Here is a 17,541-nt window from a genome sequence, read left to right as displayed (position 1 = left end):
TGTTTATGAGATGCCTGTATACAAAATCAAATGTTATAAAAACAACACAGAAACGATAATTTAAAAACAACTTTCTAGTTTCCTTTAGTTCAATGTCAACTAGTTTGCAGGTTAATGAGTTTTGATACATTTGACCCACGAACAGAAATCCAATCAACTTGTAAACCACATGCATAGCATAGGAGATCATACCACATTGGACGCAGTCTCCCTTGAACAAACACACTAAAATTAAACCTACCTATAAAAGAGTCCAGATCATATAGAGTACCTAGCCATCCCTCGTTGGCAGTATTATTGTAAAGTGCTATAAGAAACAAGAAACAAAATAAAGTTGAAAAAAAGATAAAAGGCGATGTATACTGCATAATTTAACTAATAACTGTCTACATACACAAACAAGCCCTTTCAAGACATATGTACATATTTGTTATTCTTATTACTTAGGACAATGATAGGAGTGAAAATTGTTTTATATTTAAATGGCATTGCTATAACCTCATATTTTTAATATACAATTTTGTAAAAAGAAGAAATGAAAGTATGTGCTATAATAAAAAAATGGAAGTGGATGTTTCTTTATATAACCCTTTTTTTTAAGGAGATGATATTTCCACTTATCAATTAGATGTCCACTTAAAATAAAATTGTTTTTACGTTTTTACCCTTATTTTGAAATTTACAAAATATGATGAGATATGATTAATCCGCCTCTTATCCTTAGCAAATTTAAGCGTTACCACTTATCAATTATATGTCCTTATTAAGCATCAAAATATCGTATTTACCCAACTTAAAATTTAAATATCATATTTACCCTTATTAATTTCTAAAATATCATATTTATCCAAATTCTTTTTTTAAATATTTTTTAAAAACTTTTAATTAGTTTTTATATTTTATAATCATTTTAACTTATAAAAATAACTCAATGGACCAACTTGCCCTTCAATATTAAAGTCCCTTTGCAATGACTTGGATTGACAAAATTACTCCCTAATCGCTTTACTCTTCTTGAATCGTGGATATGACATGTTGCTAAAACAACCAATTGTATAAATAAAATGTGTGATGATGTCATTCACACCCTCAAAGATTCACTTGTGTTCTTGATTTTTTAATGGAATACAACCACTACAATTTTGAAGAAAATATCAAATGACACAAAAATGAGTTATGTAGTCAATTTTATTGATTTTTAGCAATTTACATCTATGTGATTAAAGAAGGTTAAGAGCAACGTGGTCAATCCAATTTAGTCAAAAAGGGTTTTCGATATTTAAGTGTAATTTCGTAAACTTGATTTTATTTTATTAATTAAAATGATTATATAATATGAAATATGATTATAAGATTTAAAAAGAAGTTTAAAAAAAAAAGAAATTGGGTAAATACAATGTTTTTTAAATTAAGAAGTGTAAATATGATGTATAGATTATATACTAAGTAAATAAAATATAATATTTCAACACTTAACAAGTACATATACCAAATTATCTCTTGTAAAGAAATTATGAACTACTTTTCTACTTATATAATCTTCAATAACAATAACATTTTTTTTAAAAAGTCTCAAAACTTCAATTAAATTTTTTGTTAATTTCCAAAACAGCTAAATATATTTATGCATTATAATTCTATTTTAAACATATAAAGTAGTCAAAATCCGTTGGTCAAAAACTCGAAATTGTATACCTAGACCTAGCCACTGAAACCAACGGGTTGATGCATGATCAAGACTTCACAGATTTTAACCAAATTTGATAAAATATCCCCTAAATTTGATAAATGATCAACGAACTCTGAATTGAATCAGCACAGATATCCCCTGTAACAGTGGATACATAATGACTTCAATACCAATAGAACTAAAAACGAAATATAATACCTCAAGGGTAATAGCAAATGTCAGATGAGCAAGAGGACTAATGAGAGGAGCAAGCAGCAAAACAATTCAACTATCTCGATTTCACTGCAAATCAACATTAATGGAAATGGATCAACTCACCGATCCCTCTGTTACACTTAAACATGAAAGCTAACACCAATAAATAAATAAATAAAACCGGAAATGGAATGAGTACCTAAAGGCTGAGAGGATTGAAGATGAATAAGAACACGATGAAGCAGGGAGAAGAAGATGAAACACAGAAACAATTCAGGTGTGAAGACAAACTCTCGATTTCACTGCAAATCAACATTAATTGAAATAGATCAACTCACATATCCCTCTATTACACTTAAACATGAAAGCTGACATCCATAAATGAATAAAAAAACAGAAATGGAGTGAGTACCTGAAGGCTGAGTGGATTGAAGATGAAGAAGAACGTGATGAACCAGGGAGAAGACGATGAAACGCTTGGACAATTCAGGTGTGAAGATATCTCTCGATCTCACTGCAAATCAACATTGATTGAAACGGATCAATTCACAGATCCCTATATTACACTCAAACATGAAGCTGACACCGATAAATAAACCGGAAATGGAGTGAATACCTGAAGGCTGATAGAGTGAAGAACAACATGATCCAGGGAGAAAGAAGATGAAATGCAGAGACAATTCAGGTGTGAAGATAAACTCTCGATTCTGCATATCAACATATAAGATCCCCTCTATTACACTCGAAACATGATAGAAGCAAACACCGATAAAAAAAAAAACGGAGATGGAGTGAATAATTCACCTGAAGGATGAGTAGATGAGTGAGACGAAGAAGGAGACGATGAAGCAGGGAGAAGATCAGAAGAAGGAGACGATCAAGCAGGGAGAAGATCAGAAGAAGACGACGAAATGGAGACACGATTTTTGGGTGTGGGAGTGTGCTCTACTGGAATAACTGACATAGGCGGGAGAAAGGAGGGATGTTACCCAAATAAAAAAAAAAAAAAACGATATTATATTTGTTAAAGGTCAAAATAATATAAAAAATCATATTGAATGGAATAGTGCTCGTAATTCACTTTATAATTGCAAATTGTTGTGTACCAACAAACTTTATCTCTTATGGTCTTGAACTTGTTTTGTAGCTTTGAACAATTGGTTCGTTCTTGTTTTTCTTATTTTATTTTTAAGCATATAAATGCTGAAGTCCCACTTTATGGTTATCACAACATATCATTTAAAGGATATACATTGAGTTTTTATTCGTTGTGATAGTAGTTAATTATGGTGATGGATTGTGATTTTATGTTCCACATCAACCGCAAAGTATCTCAAAAACTTTAAGTAGCACTGCTCCTGATTCCTTAAAAACATGTATGTATTAGATCTTTTGTATTCGGATGCACATTTATGCCATACTAATGCCGAAGATGATTGTGTTTATCTACTTTTGTTTCCATGAAAACACTACTAGAAAACATGGTGTTTTCCTACGGAAAATAGCTACGGAAAATTTCCGTAGCTAATTAGCTACGGAATTGCTACGGATCAGCTACATAATGGGATGCCCTAGTTTGGTAACGGAATAGCTACGGAATAGCTTCGGAATAGCTACGGAAGCGGGTCCGTAGTTATTCTGTAGCTAATTAGCTACGTAATAGCTACGGAATAGCTACAGATGCGAATCCGTAGCTATTCCGTAGCTAATTAGCTACGGAATAGCTACATATGCAAATTCGTAGCTATTCCGTAGCTAATTAGCTACGAAATGGCTACGGAATACCTACGGATACTAATTACCTACAGATTAGCTAAGTAGCTACAGATTAGCTACGGATTTTATTTATTTTCATTTTTTTAGGCACTAAACGTCGTTTTTTTCGCTTCGTTTTTTTCACACCTCTACTATACATAATTATCTTTATTTTCACCAACATGTAGCTATTAATATCGTTCACAAAGTTGTGTGTCCTTTGGGATCAAGTACTTGTTTCACAGTTTAACATTGTAATGCATATACTTTTCATCAACTTGTGATGAATTATGTTTTTATATGTATATTTATACACATGAATGAGTTATGGTATATGTGTACGTGTATATGTGTATGTATACGTGTTTGTGAGATGTATGTGAACGTATTCATACGTATTATAGTGTTAAACCATTAAACGAACAATGGATCATGTATGTGCACGCGACTTTATCAATGATATTAATAGCTATAAGTTGGTGAAAATATAGATAATCGTATATAATAGAGGTGTGAAAAAAACGGAGCGAAAAAAACGACGTTTGGTGCCCGAAAAATCGAAAATAAGAAAAACCCGTAGCTAATTAGCTACGGGTTTTTCTTATTTTCGACTTTTCGGGCACCAAATGTCGTTTTTTTCGCTTCGTTTTTTTCACACCTCTACTATACATGGCTATCTATATTTTCACCAACTTGTAGCTATTAATATCGTTCATAAAGTCGTGTGTCCTTCGGGATCAAGTACTCGTTTCATTGTTTAGCATTGTAATGTTTATACTTTTCACCAACTTGTGATGGATTATGTTTGTATATGTATATTTATATACATGAATGAGTTGTGGTATATGTGTACATGTATATGTGTATGTATACGTGTTTGTGAGATGTATGTGTACATATTCATAAACATTATAGTGTTAAACCATTAAACGAACAATGGATCATGTATGTGCACGCGACTTTATCAATGATATTAATAGCTATAAGTTGGTGAAAATATAGATAATCGTATATAATAGAGGTGTGAAAAAAACGGAGCGAAAAAAACGACGTTTGGTGCCCGAAAAATCAAAAATAAGAAAAATTCGTAGCTAATCCGTAGCTAATTAGCTACGGATTTTTCTTATTTTCGATTTTTCGGGCACCAAACGTCGTTTTTTTCGCTCCGTTTTTTTCACACCTCTATTATATATGATTATCTATATTTTCACCAATTTATAGCTATTAATATCATTCATAAAACCATGTGCACATACGGGATCCATTACTTGTTTTTTGGTTTAACACTATAATTCATTGCTCATTGTTTAACGTTGTAATGCTTACATATACATATACACACATACATATACATAAGCACACACATACATACTTATACAAATATACATATTTCCCATAATTATCATATTTTTTCATTATTTAATTTATACATTAAACGTATATTATTTTAATTGTTTGTTTGTGTGTTAACCACATTTTTTATTTTTTTTTAATACTATTATTATTGAAAAAAAAAATAATGAAAAAAATATAATAATAGTGAAAAAAAAGTTTTAAGACTTGAATATTGAAAAGAAAATAATAATAATAATAATAATAATAATAATAATAATAATAAACACATACATACGATATATAAAAAAAAAAGTTTTAAGACTTGATTAATAATAATAATAATAATAATAATAACAATAATAATAATAATAATAACAATAATCGAAAAAAGAAAGTGCATAAAATTAATAGGAAACAAACTCAGCAAGGATGTGGCATGCTCGGCCAGATGGTAATTGTGTTGCTTAGTTATGTAGGAGACTCGAGTTCGATTCTTACCCCACCCCTTTTTTTCTTTATTTTTCCAGAAATAAAATAAAAGCAATTGGAGTCTAAACATTTAAGGAAGTGGCATACCCGACCGCTTGGTAAGACTATTGGTTTGATACTTGTGAGACTGGGGTTCGATTCCTGCTGCAACATCAATTTTTTTTTTTTTTTTTTTTTGGCCGATGTCTATAATTTATATTCCCCTTTTCTCCCCCTTTTCTGTCTTCCCCCTTCTCGCATCGCCTTACAAGAACAAAAAAAAAAAAAAAAACACGCTACAGCATCGCAGCTCCCTCTCTCTCTCTCTCTGGTGGTCGACGCCCCTTCCTCCTGCACTTTTCCCGTCACCGCCGGTGCTTCTTCCTGCTGCGTTTTCCCGTCACCGAGCCAAAGGTGAACAATAGTTTTTTTTTTTCTTTTTTGTTTCTTTTTAAAAATTACTTTGTTTTAGGTGTAATTTTGTTGAATGTGAGCTAGTAAGGTTGATTTTTTTTGTTGAATATGAAGTTTTAGGTTGATTTTTTTGTTGAATGTGATGTTTTAGGTTGATTTTGGTGTTTAAGATAAATGTTTTGACAAAATTTATATAAATTATACAAATAATTTTGAATATAACTGCTTAACACAAATATATGGGTTTATTTGATAATTCTGTTCAATTAGGTTTTTTTTTTTTTTGTGAAAATAATTGCGTGGTTTTAAGTGATAAAACTTACTTGATTGTGTTATTACTTGAATATTTTCAAAGTCATGTGATGATTGTGTTTACAAACAGTTCTTAAAGTTTTGTTACTATGTTAGAAATTATTTTGTAATTTGAATCTTATAATTGCGATATTTCTTTCAATTAGTAGTAATTTTATGGTTATTTATGTAATTGTTATTTTTTTTCAATCCGTAGTTCAGTGCATATTTGCATGTAAAGTGTTAGGGGATGATTGATATTTCTTTTGTTAGTATGTTAAACTTTAACTCATATTTTCTTAGGTGGTGTATCTCATCTAATTATTGACACCTGGACCAAACTTGTAATTTATGTCAAGAAAAAGGATCATTCTTGTAGTTTAATCTTTTTAAAATAAAAAAAAATGTTTGACATGTAATTCTAAATAGTTATTCTTTTTTTCTATGGTGTATTCGATCTAATTTGTTACTTACATATAGCTTTAAATTATATGTCACAAATACTTTAATTTATTTTTATATAAAAATGCGATATTCAATAGTTGATATAATACTTCAAAATAAAAGACTATAAAAAACCGAAATGAAAGTAAATAAATAGATATTTAAAATAAAAAAAAACTGAAAAAAATTGAAAAATATAGATAAAAAAAGAAAACACTAGATTGGTAAATATTTTTCAACCTATACTAAATTGGTAAATATTTTTTTCAATAACCTTATTTTGGTCAAAAACTCGTTGAATGTGTGGTTATAGATTTGTTAAATATGAAATATAGGTTGGATTTGAGGTTTTAGATTTGTTAAATATGATATATATATGTTATATGAAAAATGTTAAGTTAATTTGTTAAATTTGTTAAATTTGGTGTTATAATTATACTTATATAGTTTTTTCAATATTGTAGGTTTGGGGATCAAAAAATCCACAGCGCGTGTATTCATCTCTTTTGGGAGAATTTAGATCATCCGTGGGCCCGATTCAGTGATATTCCAAATGAGGCTCTTCTACAGATGTTTTCGCGTTTTGGGGTAATATATTAAATACTTGTTATTGTATCTTATACTCATTTGTTTTTAGTTTGTATTTTTAAATTTACTTGTTATCTTTTACAGACAATGTACAGGTGGCATTCACAAGAGAATGAGAACATATTTGATGCATTCAAGTGTGTCCTCAAGGATAGATACAGAGATAGGATGAAAGGTATCAGGAAACAATCTGCCGACATGGCACGAAATGATGGGAAACCCCTCCCCCCAAAGTTTTGTAGCTACTATGATGGGATGCATAACTACCGCCCCGAACGCGTACCGGAGACTGTGTGACAACGTTTGTGTGATGTAACGGATATGATACATTATTATTTTTTTGTTAAGTTTTTTATTTCTATATATATATATATATATATATATATATATATATATATATATATATATATATATTCTTTTCACAGCATTGGTCCACAGAGAAGTGGCAAAAGAATTCAAAAATCGCTCAGCAGAACCGCAACACCGCAGATTCTAGTGGGTCAACAGCAAGACACACTGCGGGTAGTATAGGATTTGACCAGCACCGTAGGAAATTAGTAAGTATCACAATAATAAATTTTATTATTCTTATTATGTTATAACACTAACTACATTAATTGTACGTTGACTTTTATGTAGGAAAAATTGATGGGTAAACCACCCACACAATATGATGTTTTCGTGCAGACGCATGGCACCGCCGAGTCAAAGAAAAATTATTTTGAGGTAAATCATGAAAATATTGAATATTGCTCGCAGACGGCCAAAGAAGCACTAGTAACTTATCTTTATCATTTATGTATATTGATTGTCTCATTTTTGTATATGACAATCATGTTTTTTGTAATTTGTAGGAGGGGTATCTGCATGGGTTGGTCAACAAATTTGGTGAAGATCATTCAAATCGTAAGGATGATGTAGATGTATGGGAGGAAAGCCAACTTAGAAGAAAAGGAAAGAAGAAGGGTGCTATCTATGGGATAGGAGCATCAGATATACATTTTTTGGTTTTAGGGACTCCATCTTCCCAATCCACCCAGTCGGATAGCACACAACAAGAGGTATGTTGATAATACTAATTAAATTGATAATAAACAAAAATATGTTGCTAATATGGTTAAAAGCTAGGTAGTTTGGTGAGAATATTGATTAAATTGATAATAAACAAAAGTATGTTGCTATTATGGTTAAAGGTTATGTAGTTTGTTGATGATATTGATTAAATTGATAAAAATAAATATATGTTGCTATTATGGTTTAAAAGTTAAATGTATTGCTATAATTATAAACTAAAATGCATTGTTACAATAAACTAAAATAAATTGCTATTATTGTTTAAGTATTGAATTGTGTCACCATTTTTTAGGTTGATAGGTTGCGTGCACAAGTTTCTGTCATGGAACAACAACAACAACAAATGAAAGAACAAATGGAGATGGTAATGAGGATGATAAATATGTCTGGAAATCAACCCCGTGGTCCCCCCGATAATCCACCCGAGGACAATTGATAAGTATTTTGGAACAATTGAATTTGTAAACACTTGTATTGTTTGCTTGTTTTGTTATGCCTAATTTGTATGGTACTTGAGACATTTGTATGGTATTTAAGACAATGGAATTGAATGTGTCAAAGTTGGTATTAGGGACATTTTTTGGTGTATTTGGACAAATTGAATTGATATGGTATTTGACAAAAATTGGAAATTTTTAAATTTTTAAAATTTATTTTTTTTGATAAAATGAAATTAGCTACGGACTAGCTACGGAAATCCGTCGCTAAATAGGTCCGTAGGTATTCCGTAGGAAGAAAGTCAATTTTAGTCAAACTTGAGTTTTGTCGTTAATCCGTAGGAAATCAGTAACTAAACAGTTCCGTAGCTATTCTATAGGAAAATACTTGCATAGGTAATCCGTAGGAAATCCGTAGCCATGCTATTCCGTAGGAACATACACCCGTTGGTAATCCGTAGGTATTCCGTAGCAATTACCGGCCGTAGCTATTATGTAGGTATTATACCTACGGAAATATCCGTAGGTATTCAGTAGCTAGTCCGTAGCAATTCCGTAGGTAAAAATTTCCCACGGGCATTTATGCTACATGGCATTTTCCGTAGCAAATCCGTAGGTATCGCCTTATACCTACCGAATAGCTACGGATTGTGCCGTAGCTATTACCCTAGTTTTCTAGTAGTGAAAAGAATAAACAGCAAATGATGAGTACATGCAATGCACATAATCAAATTTTCAAGTTTATTCAATCCCAAAACGGAGAGAAATATCTTCTTTACATCTCCTTTTATTATTAATACTTAGTTTTGTTCCATTATATGCTCTTAAAGGTTTGTCAAATTCTATATGTAATCGTCTTGATGCAAATTAGATATGAGATGATTGTTTTGAACCCTTTTTATCGATAGAAGATGATTAGTTGCTTACTAATAGTTCTTGCAATACAAATTAATCAATTCCCGTTAAAACAATTAAAATAATTCAAAATTCATTTCAACAAATAAATCTGAAGTGTAAACGAAATTTAAAAACTTCAATTCATTTTACAAATCACTCTCCACAAACACAACGAAAAACAACTTCTACTGGTAATTGAAACTCACAAAAAATCACTTAAATACGTCTATAACTTCTATAACTGATATGCAGAGGTGTACACTGATCATTAGAGATGTACACAGATCCACAGAGGTGTACACTGATCCACAAATATATACACTGATCCTTAGAGGTGTATACCGATCTGTAGATGTGTACACCGATCCGCAGAGGTGTACAATGATTTGCAGAAAACAGTTCTTACGTGGCTAAGCGATGTGTCAAAAACCCCTTACCTGGACTTCCAATGTGGCACCTGACGTGTTATATTCCCAATTATGCTATTAATTAAAACCCCGATTTGGACCTCATTCATTTCTTTCTTACCCCTTCGTGAAAAGTCGAATCAAGCACCCTCCTTTATATAATCAACTTGTTCGATTCTTCAACACAATGTCTACGACCTCGTCCAATGCAAGAAATCGTCTTCAAGTTGCTCGTGTGTTAATTTGTTAAAGATGATGTTAACAACTGTGACTGCGATGTTCCAGCTAAGGAACGGACATGTTGGAAGCTCACTAACCCCGACAGATGTTTTTGGAACTGTAACAACTGCTTGGTAAGCTTCGATCTAGTTTGATTTGTTAATGAAAGATTTTTTAGGGCTTTACTGTCAAAAACCCATTATATTACGAAAAAAACCCTAAAAGTAATTTTGATTATCTTAGGTTGTTGTCGTGATTTCGTTTCTAAAAATACATGTACGATCGCGATTGTTTAAGATACATCTTGGGTGATTAGTGATTGTGTTTTGATGTTTTATTCATGTGGGTTTGATACAGACAAGACTGAGGAAATGTGATTAGTTTGAATGGAAAAATGTTGCACTAGAAGATGGTTACTACAAAAACCTCATCTATTCCATGAAGCAACAGTTGGATTCCAAAGAGGATCTTGGTGTCATAAAAAACTTGAGGACTAAGAATGGTGAGTTGGAGTTTCTCCTGAGTAAGGAGAAGAGTCTAGTGGCAAGCATGGAGAAGGGGATGTGTGATTCCAAGAAGAGCATATGTATGTACAAGTTGTTGGTAGTTGTTCTAGTTGTTAGGTATCTCATGTTTGTTTTGTTTTAATTGGTGTAGCTGAATGTATTGGATGTAAAGGTTTTTTGTATCTTTTGTAAAGTCAGCCTAAAGTGGTAATATGTTGCATTTTGTATTTTTTGTAAAATCCCAATGATAATTGGTAATTAGGGACGACTAGTTTACTATTCCAAATAATATAATCAAAACATAAAAAAAAATATTCTTAAAACAATAATCATAATACAATCCAAGTCTACTATTCCAAATAACACATTCAAAGTCTATTATTCAAAATAATTATGCCATCCTATTACGGTAACTAAATCTCGTATCTCTAGGTGACTGACTTGTCTCCACTGGTACATCCGATGCAAGCATTTCCATGAACATGCACACAAAAACTCCACAATCTCCTCTTTCTCATTCTTCTACTTTTTCCTGTTGCATCACATGTTTAGCTTTAACGAAGTCCACCTCAGTACGTTTCTGTCTATTTGGAAAATGGGCCCAATATGATATGTGGTCTAGTTCACTTAATATACTATCTCCCAACGATTTGAAACTACCGTCACCCGCATATTTTTTAAAGAAACCACACCATTGAGCTGAATCATATATGCTCACTTCCATGTAAGGAGATCCAAATCAATCAAATACCAATACAGGTACGGTATGTTGATGAGAATTTATTAAAATTAATAATATTTATATTGTGTCAAACTAACATTTTGAAGTTAAGGGTGTATATTGTTTAGTTGTTTGTTTTGAAGGGTGCATGTTGTAAATTGTTGTTTCTCAGGTGGGTTTGTATGCGGATCTCTTCAGGTATTCTTGACCCGACTATATATTGAGTTATCTCCTGTTGCAGCTTCATTATCGGGTAGATATTTCACAGAGCTTATTATCTCTCTTGTACACCCAGTTCTTAATAGTTAGGGTTTTATGTATTGGTCATTCTTGTTGATGTTCTTTCAGAAATATTTGTAGATTAGGATGTGTGATTCATTGTGAGAGTAGTGTAGGCTTATTGTAGTGAGATTTTCTATGTAAGTTGATGAAAACCTTCTAACTCGTAATCTTCTAATGATATAAGGGTTGATAATGTTGGGAAAGAATTGTGTTCAAATTTTTTCATGGTATCAAAGCAATTTGCAAGTGACACTTGTTAGGCTTATGCATATATTGACTTAATACCTGAACAGAATAAGCAATATCTGGTCTGGTAATAGTCAAATAGATAAGCTTTCCAATAAGTTTCTGAAATTTTGTAACATTTTCAAGCAAAACACTATTATGATCACTGATAACACTATTTAACTCAAGAGGGGTCTTCACAAGTTTACACCCTAACATTCCAAATTCATGAAGCAACTCCAAACAATATTTTCTTTGAGACAAACAGACTCCATTAGGAACTTCTACAACTTCAATACCTAAAAAAATATTTCAGTTTTCCTAAATCTTTTATAAGAAACTGAGTTTTAAGAAAATCTTTTACTTTATTAACTTCAAATTCACTATTTCCAGTAATTATAATATCATTAACATATACTAACAAAATAACCACTAAATTTCTAATACTTTTAACAAACATAGAATAATCATTAAGACTTTGTTTAAAACCAAAAGTTATCAAAGAATCACTTAATTTTTCATTCCACTTTTGTGGAGCCTACTTTAAACTATATAGAGATTTTAACAATTTACAAACTCTATTATCATTTTCAGTATGATATCCTGGAGGTAACATCATATACACATCTTCTTCAAAAGAACCATAAAGAAATGCATTATTAACATCAAACTGATAAAGATTCCAACCAAAATTAACAGCAATAGTAATAATAACACGAATTGTAACAATTTTAGCTACAGGAGCAAAAGTCTCCTCATAGTCAATCCCTTCCCTTTGATTGTAGCCTTCAGCTACAAGACAGACTTTATATCTTTCTATTTCTCCATTAGCTTTGTATTTTATTTTGTAAATCCACCGACAACCTGTAACGATGTAAATTTTCAAACAAAATTTTCATTTTTAAAATCGCATACTTTTCATAACAGATTGTATAAAAATCTCATTTATTCAATTTACAAAACACAACTCCATGTTTGATTAATTAATAATCCAGTATCCTCATGACATAACTCTTTCTCTGGTGTGTACAATCAAGCCAGTTCCATCCCACGATCCTGAGAAACCTGAAACACATAACACAGTAAGCACGAAGCTTAGTGAGTTGCCCAAAATATCACATACAACACATATTAGCCACTCGAGGCTATAACTCTATATGACCCTATGGTCAATGTGTCTCGGTGGGACCCTCCAGTCCCACAATTCTATGGATCCTCTGGTCCTAACTCTGTGGACCCTCTGGTCCTAACTCTGTGAACCTTCTGGTCCTAACTCTGTAACTCCGAATCATACATAGCATAAATCATATAGGATAACATAGCATATCACATCATACAAATAGCATATAAGGTACTCTGTAACACAACTCTGATTACCACTCTAGGTAAAGTATAGTGAGAAAACTCACCTGACAAGCAGCAAGTAAATAACCTCGCTCTCGAATCTCGAACTAGCCTCCACCTAACACAAGGAATGAACATCTCTAATCAATACTCAAATTCTCAACTCCAAGTAAACCAGAGGTTACTCTTTCTCTTTCTCTCTTTCCTCTAACTCTTGGAATGGATAAAGGACCATTTTACCTACCCATGATCTCCATTACTCATTTCTGTCCAACCCTAAAGTCACAGAAGTCAAACTCGAGTCAACAGTCCTTGTTTTCCCCGACTCGTCGAGTCCCATCGTATCCTCAGAAGTCTCACAAAGTCCAACTCAACTCGTCGAGTTGACCCCCAACACGCCGAGTTACCACTCAATCAACCCATCAGGACAAACCCTCACTGACTTGTCGAGTCAGTCCATGGACTCGGTGAGTCCCCTCAATCAGATTCCTCATTCAGACGACTTAAGGCAGACCTATCACTCCAAACACTAGATCCACCATCCTAAGGGTCAATTGACACGCAAAGCTTCGATCTTGACACTAATGCATGGTGGTTTTTCTCCAATCCACCAATACATGCTTCACAAGGTGTCCAACACCATATTCCTCACATAGATGAATAAAGTTGGGACCTTTGGGCTCTAGGGACCTCACAAGGTCTACATCTGAGGTTAAAAACTCTTTCTAACATGGTATGCTCGAAGTCCCAAACAAAACCTTAATTTCTCAACTCATGAGATCTAACTAAATAAAAGGGAAAAGGTTCAAGCTTTTTACCTTCCTCTTGAAGCTCTGGACGAAATAGCCTGAACTCCCATAGCTCCTCATGGTTCCTTGCTGAACAATCCCCTCTTCCTTCTCAAAGATGCACTAAAATACTTCAAGGTTTGCTTGGAGACTCTCTTAGCTCACTACACTCATTTAGGGTTTCTCATAATAAGGTTTAACAGCTAAATAGCCGCAAATGAGACTATAAGTGCCTTTAAATAGTCCCAGGCCCGAGAGAATTAGGATTTCTGCCAACAACACTGACTCGGCAAGTCATCCCTCCGACTCGTCGAGTCCATTCATTTTCCACGTCACCCAGACGCAACCCTACTTGACGAGTGGAGGCACCAACTCGTCGAGTCACCTAGGCAACTCATACTCACCTATAGAAATTTTATACCTCGGAAATCAGGATGTTACATAACCAATGAGTTTTCTATTTTTTGGTAAATCAGTAACAACCCAAGTATTATTCCTATATAAAGCCTCCATTTCTTGATTCATAGCCTTAACCCATTCAGGATTAAGAGAAGCCTCATAATAAGACTGTGGTTCTAAAGATTTATCCACATTTGAAATAAAACATTTAGACTCATTAGACAAAGAATAATAACTAAGTGTTTTTTCTATACCATACTTGTATTTCCCTTCTATGACATAATCACTAAATTTAGTACGAAGACGAGCCTCTCTTCTAGTACGTGTGAGACCAATCAACTGAGAATCAAGGGACTCAGAATTAGAATGACTAGGTTCCTCAGCCATATCAACAAAATTAGTACCAGACCCAATAGACAGAGGCACAGAGGACTCCCCTAAACCAAAGGTAGTATCTGAATTATCTTGTGTAACATTTGTTCTATACAGGTTATGAGGTGAACTAGTACCATCTGACTGATGATCCAATCTCTTACTATTATTAAATTCATCAAAAAAAGACTCGGGTTGATCAGGGTCATCATAGGAAAAAGGATCATCCCCACGAGAGTTCTCATTAGTCTTACCTAAAATAGAGCTTTGCATTTTGAATGGAAACACAGACTCATAAAATTTTATATTCCTGGAAACAATGATAGAGTTTGAGTCAAGACTTAACACTTTATAGCCTTTCTTTTCCAAAGAATATCCCAAAAAAACACACTTTTCAGCTCTAGCAGAAAATTCATCAGTATTATTCAAATTTGTAGAAAAACACAAACACCCAAAATGTAACATCCCAAAATACGGGTCAAAATTTTCATTTTTTTTTGTTTAAGTGATTTGCAAAACATTTGTAACAAATACCATACGATCATATCATTTAATAAAAACATGTCTCGTAACTGTCAACCAAAACGTAAAACATAATATTGTCAGAGTACAAATCCCATAATATCTCATAGTCCGGAAAACAAAGAGCGTGTGTGTGATATGCCACTACCACGTCAGCTCCTTCCCCTTGGCTGAAGAGGCACCTGAAACAAAAACTGAAAACCGTAAGCACGAAGCTTAGTGAGTACCCCCACTGTACCACATACCATATAACCACATAACATACATATATTTTCAGGCATATCTGAGTGCCCGACCTACCCCTTCGGTCCTCTCGACCGGATACTGACTAGCATATATGCGTGTTGGTCTCCCCTTCGGTCCTCTCGACCGGATGCTGACTAGCATATATGGGTGCTGGTCTCCCCTTCGGTCCTCACAACCGGATGCTGGGGACTATTTCACCCCTACTACTACCACATAACACATATCACATAATCTATCTAGCATGGCTGGGCATGACTGCCCCTTCGGCCCTATCGACCGGTAATCTGGGAACTATCTCCCCTACTGTCACTAGCACATAGCATCATATCACACTAGCACATAAACATATCACAAGTAGTAGCAACCCTAGATGAATATCACAGAGACAATCATCTAATCATACAACTCCTACTGGTGGGCCGACATTGTGGCCGTAGACCCACTGCTACTGGAAGGTAACTCACCTCGAAAAGTAGCTGCTGAAAGTTTGCTTGCTAAGCGCCTGACTGCTGAACCGGTAATCCTCCGGCTATAAATCATAAACATAGATTAGCCACTCATAAATACCCTTAGGTCAGATGACTGACCCACCCCTGGTCCAAGGTCAATTCCTTGGTCAAAGTCAACTTCCAGTTGACTGGACTCGCCGAGTCATGGCACAGACTCGCCGAGTCCTTCTCCTACTAACCCGGTCCTACTCGACAAGTCCCTCTTCCCACTCACTGAGTCACCCTTAACTCACTACTTGGGAAGATAGAACCGACTCGCGATCCGACTCGCCGAGTCCAAGAACAACTCGGCGAGTCCCCACGAGCAGATCTCCTATTCGCTTCCAAATCCTTACCAGAGCATCCTTTATGGGGATTTGGGTTTCTAGGACTATTGCTACACGTTAAATTGCTAATTCCGCGTGCAGATACGAAGGGTTGGACCTTCAACACCTAAACCCCTCTTACTCAGTAACAGTTCATATGACTCGCCGAGTTTGAAGAACAACTCGTCGAGTTCCAGTCAATCTCCATAGGACTCGCCGAGTTGTTCATCCAACTCGCCGAGTCTAAGACCATCTTCATAGAACTCGCCGAGTTCCACTTTGGGACTCGTCGAGTCCCTTCGACCCACTTCCCATACAGACCAAATCTAAGACATGCAACGCTTCCAAACCATAGATCTATGTTCCTAGGGCATGAGTATCACGTAAAGTTGCAAAATGTACGTGCATGCATGGCCCTATAAGCTCCAAAAGGCAAATCCAAGCTCTTTATGAGGTCATACACTCAATAGGGACCTCAATCACTTCAACCACAGAGACTTTATACTTCTAATACGTCCATAAGGTCTAGATCTGAAGTCCTTTCGGATCATAGAGCACAAACACATGGAGTTTGGTGTTTTAGGGCTTGAAAACCACCAATTAGGGACAAAAGGGGATCTAATGAACTAGTGATCAAGGTAGGGACTTTTCTACCTGAATGGAAGCCTTTTGCAGGGTAGATGTCGGATCTACTTCCCCTCCTTGCACTCTTCCACCTCCTTCTTTTTCTCTTAAGCTTCAAACTTCCTTCACAAGGCCAAAATCACTCACAATGACAAAAAGGGGGCTAGGGTTTCGCTCTACAACTCTTCTAGAAGTGTTAGGGACAAGGGAGGCCGAGTTAGAGTGTTTAAATAGGGTGCAAACACCCGGATTAGGGTTTTTGCCCAAATAGGGCCTACTCGCCGAGTCCGGGAACCGACTCGCCGAGTCCAAGGCTTAGACCCCGCGTCTCATCCCGCTTCTACTCGGCTAGTTGGTCATTCAACTCGTCGAGTCCAAGGAAAAATGTATTATTTAAGAAATATTAATTACAAGGAATACATACCAAGAACCAAGTGCTATAAATCTCCCCCACTTATTTTAGACTTCGTCCTCAAAGTCTGCT

At 34.4% G+C, this 17,541-nt stretch overlaps 1 protein-coding gene across 1 annotated transcript; it reads left to right on the top strand.

The window, feature by feature from the left end:
• The first annotated feature begins 5,670 nt into the window (after positions 1-5,670).
• On the top strand, positions 5,671-8,830 carry LOC145068892 (uncharacterized). The gene is made up of 5 exons (XM_079015859.1): positions 5,671-5,857; positions 7,606-7,737; positions 7,820-7,906; positions 8,035-8,241; positions 8,547-8,830. Exons 3-5 carry the CDS (start codon positions 7,829-7,831, stop codon positions 8,688-8,690), a joined length of 429 nt encoding a protein of 142 aa, XP_078871985.1. The 5' UTR covers positions 5,671-5,857; positions 7,606-7,737; positions 7,820-7,828; the 3' UTR covers positions 8,691-8,830.
• The last annotated feature ends 8,711 nt before the right edge of the window (positions 8,831-17,541 follow it).

Source organism: Lactuca serriola, chromosome 8 (genome assembly GCF_051521515.1).
Source record: "Lactuca serriola cultivar US96UC23 chromosome 8, Lser_US96UC23_V15, whole genome shotgun sequence".
NCBI classification, from domain to species: Eukaryota; Viridiplantae; Streptophyta; class Magnoliopsida; order Asterales; family Asteraceae; genus Lactuca; species Lactuca serriola.
This window is presented reverse-complemented; position numbering and strand designations above follow the sequence as displayed.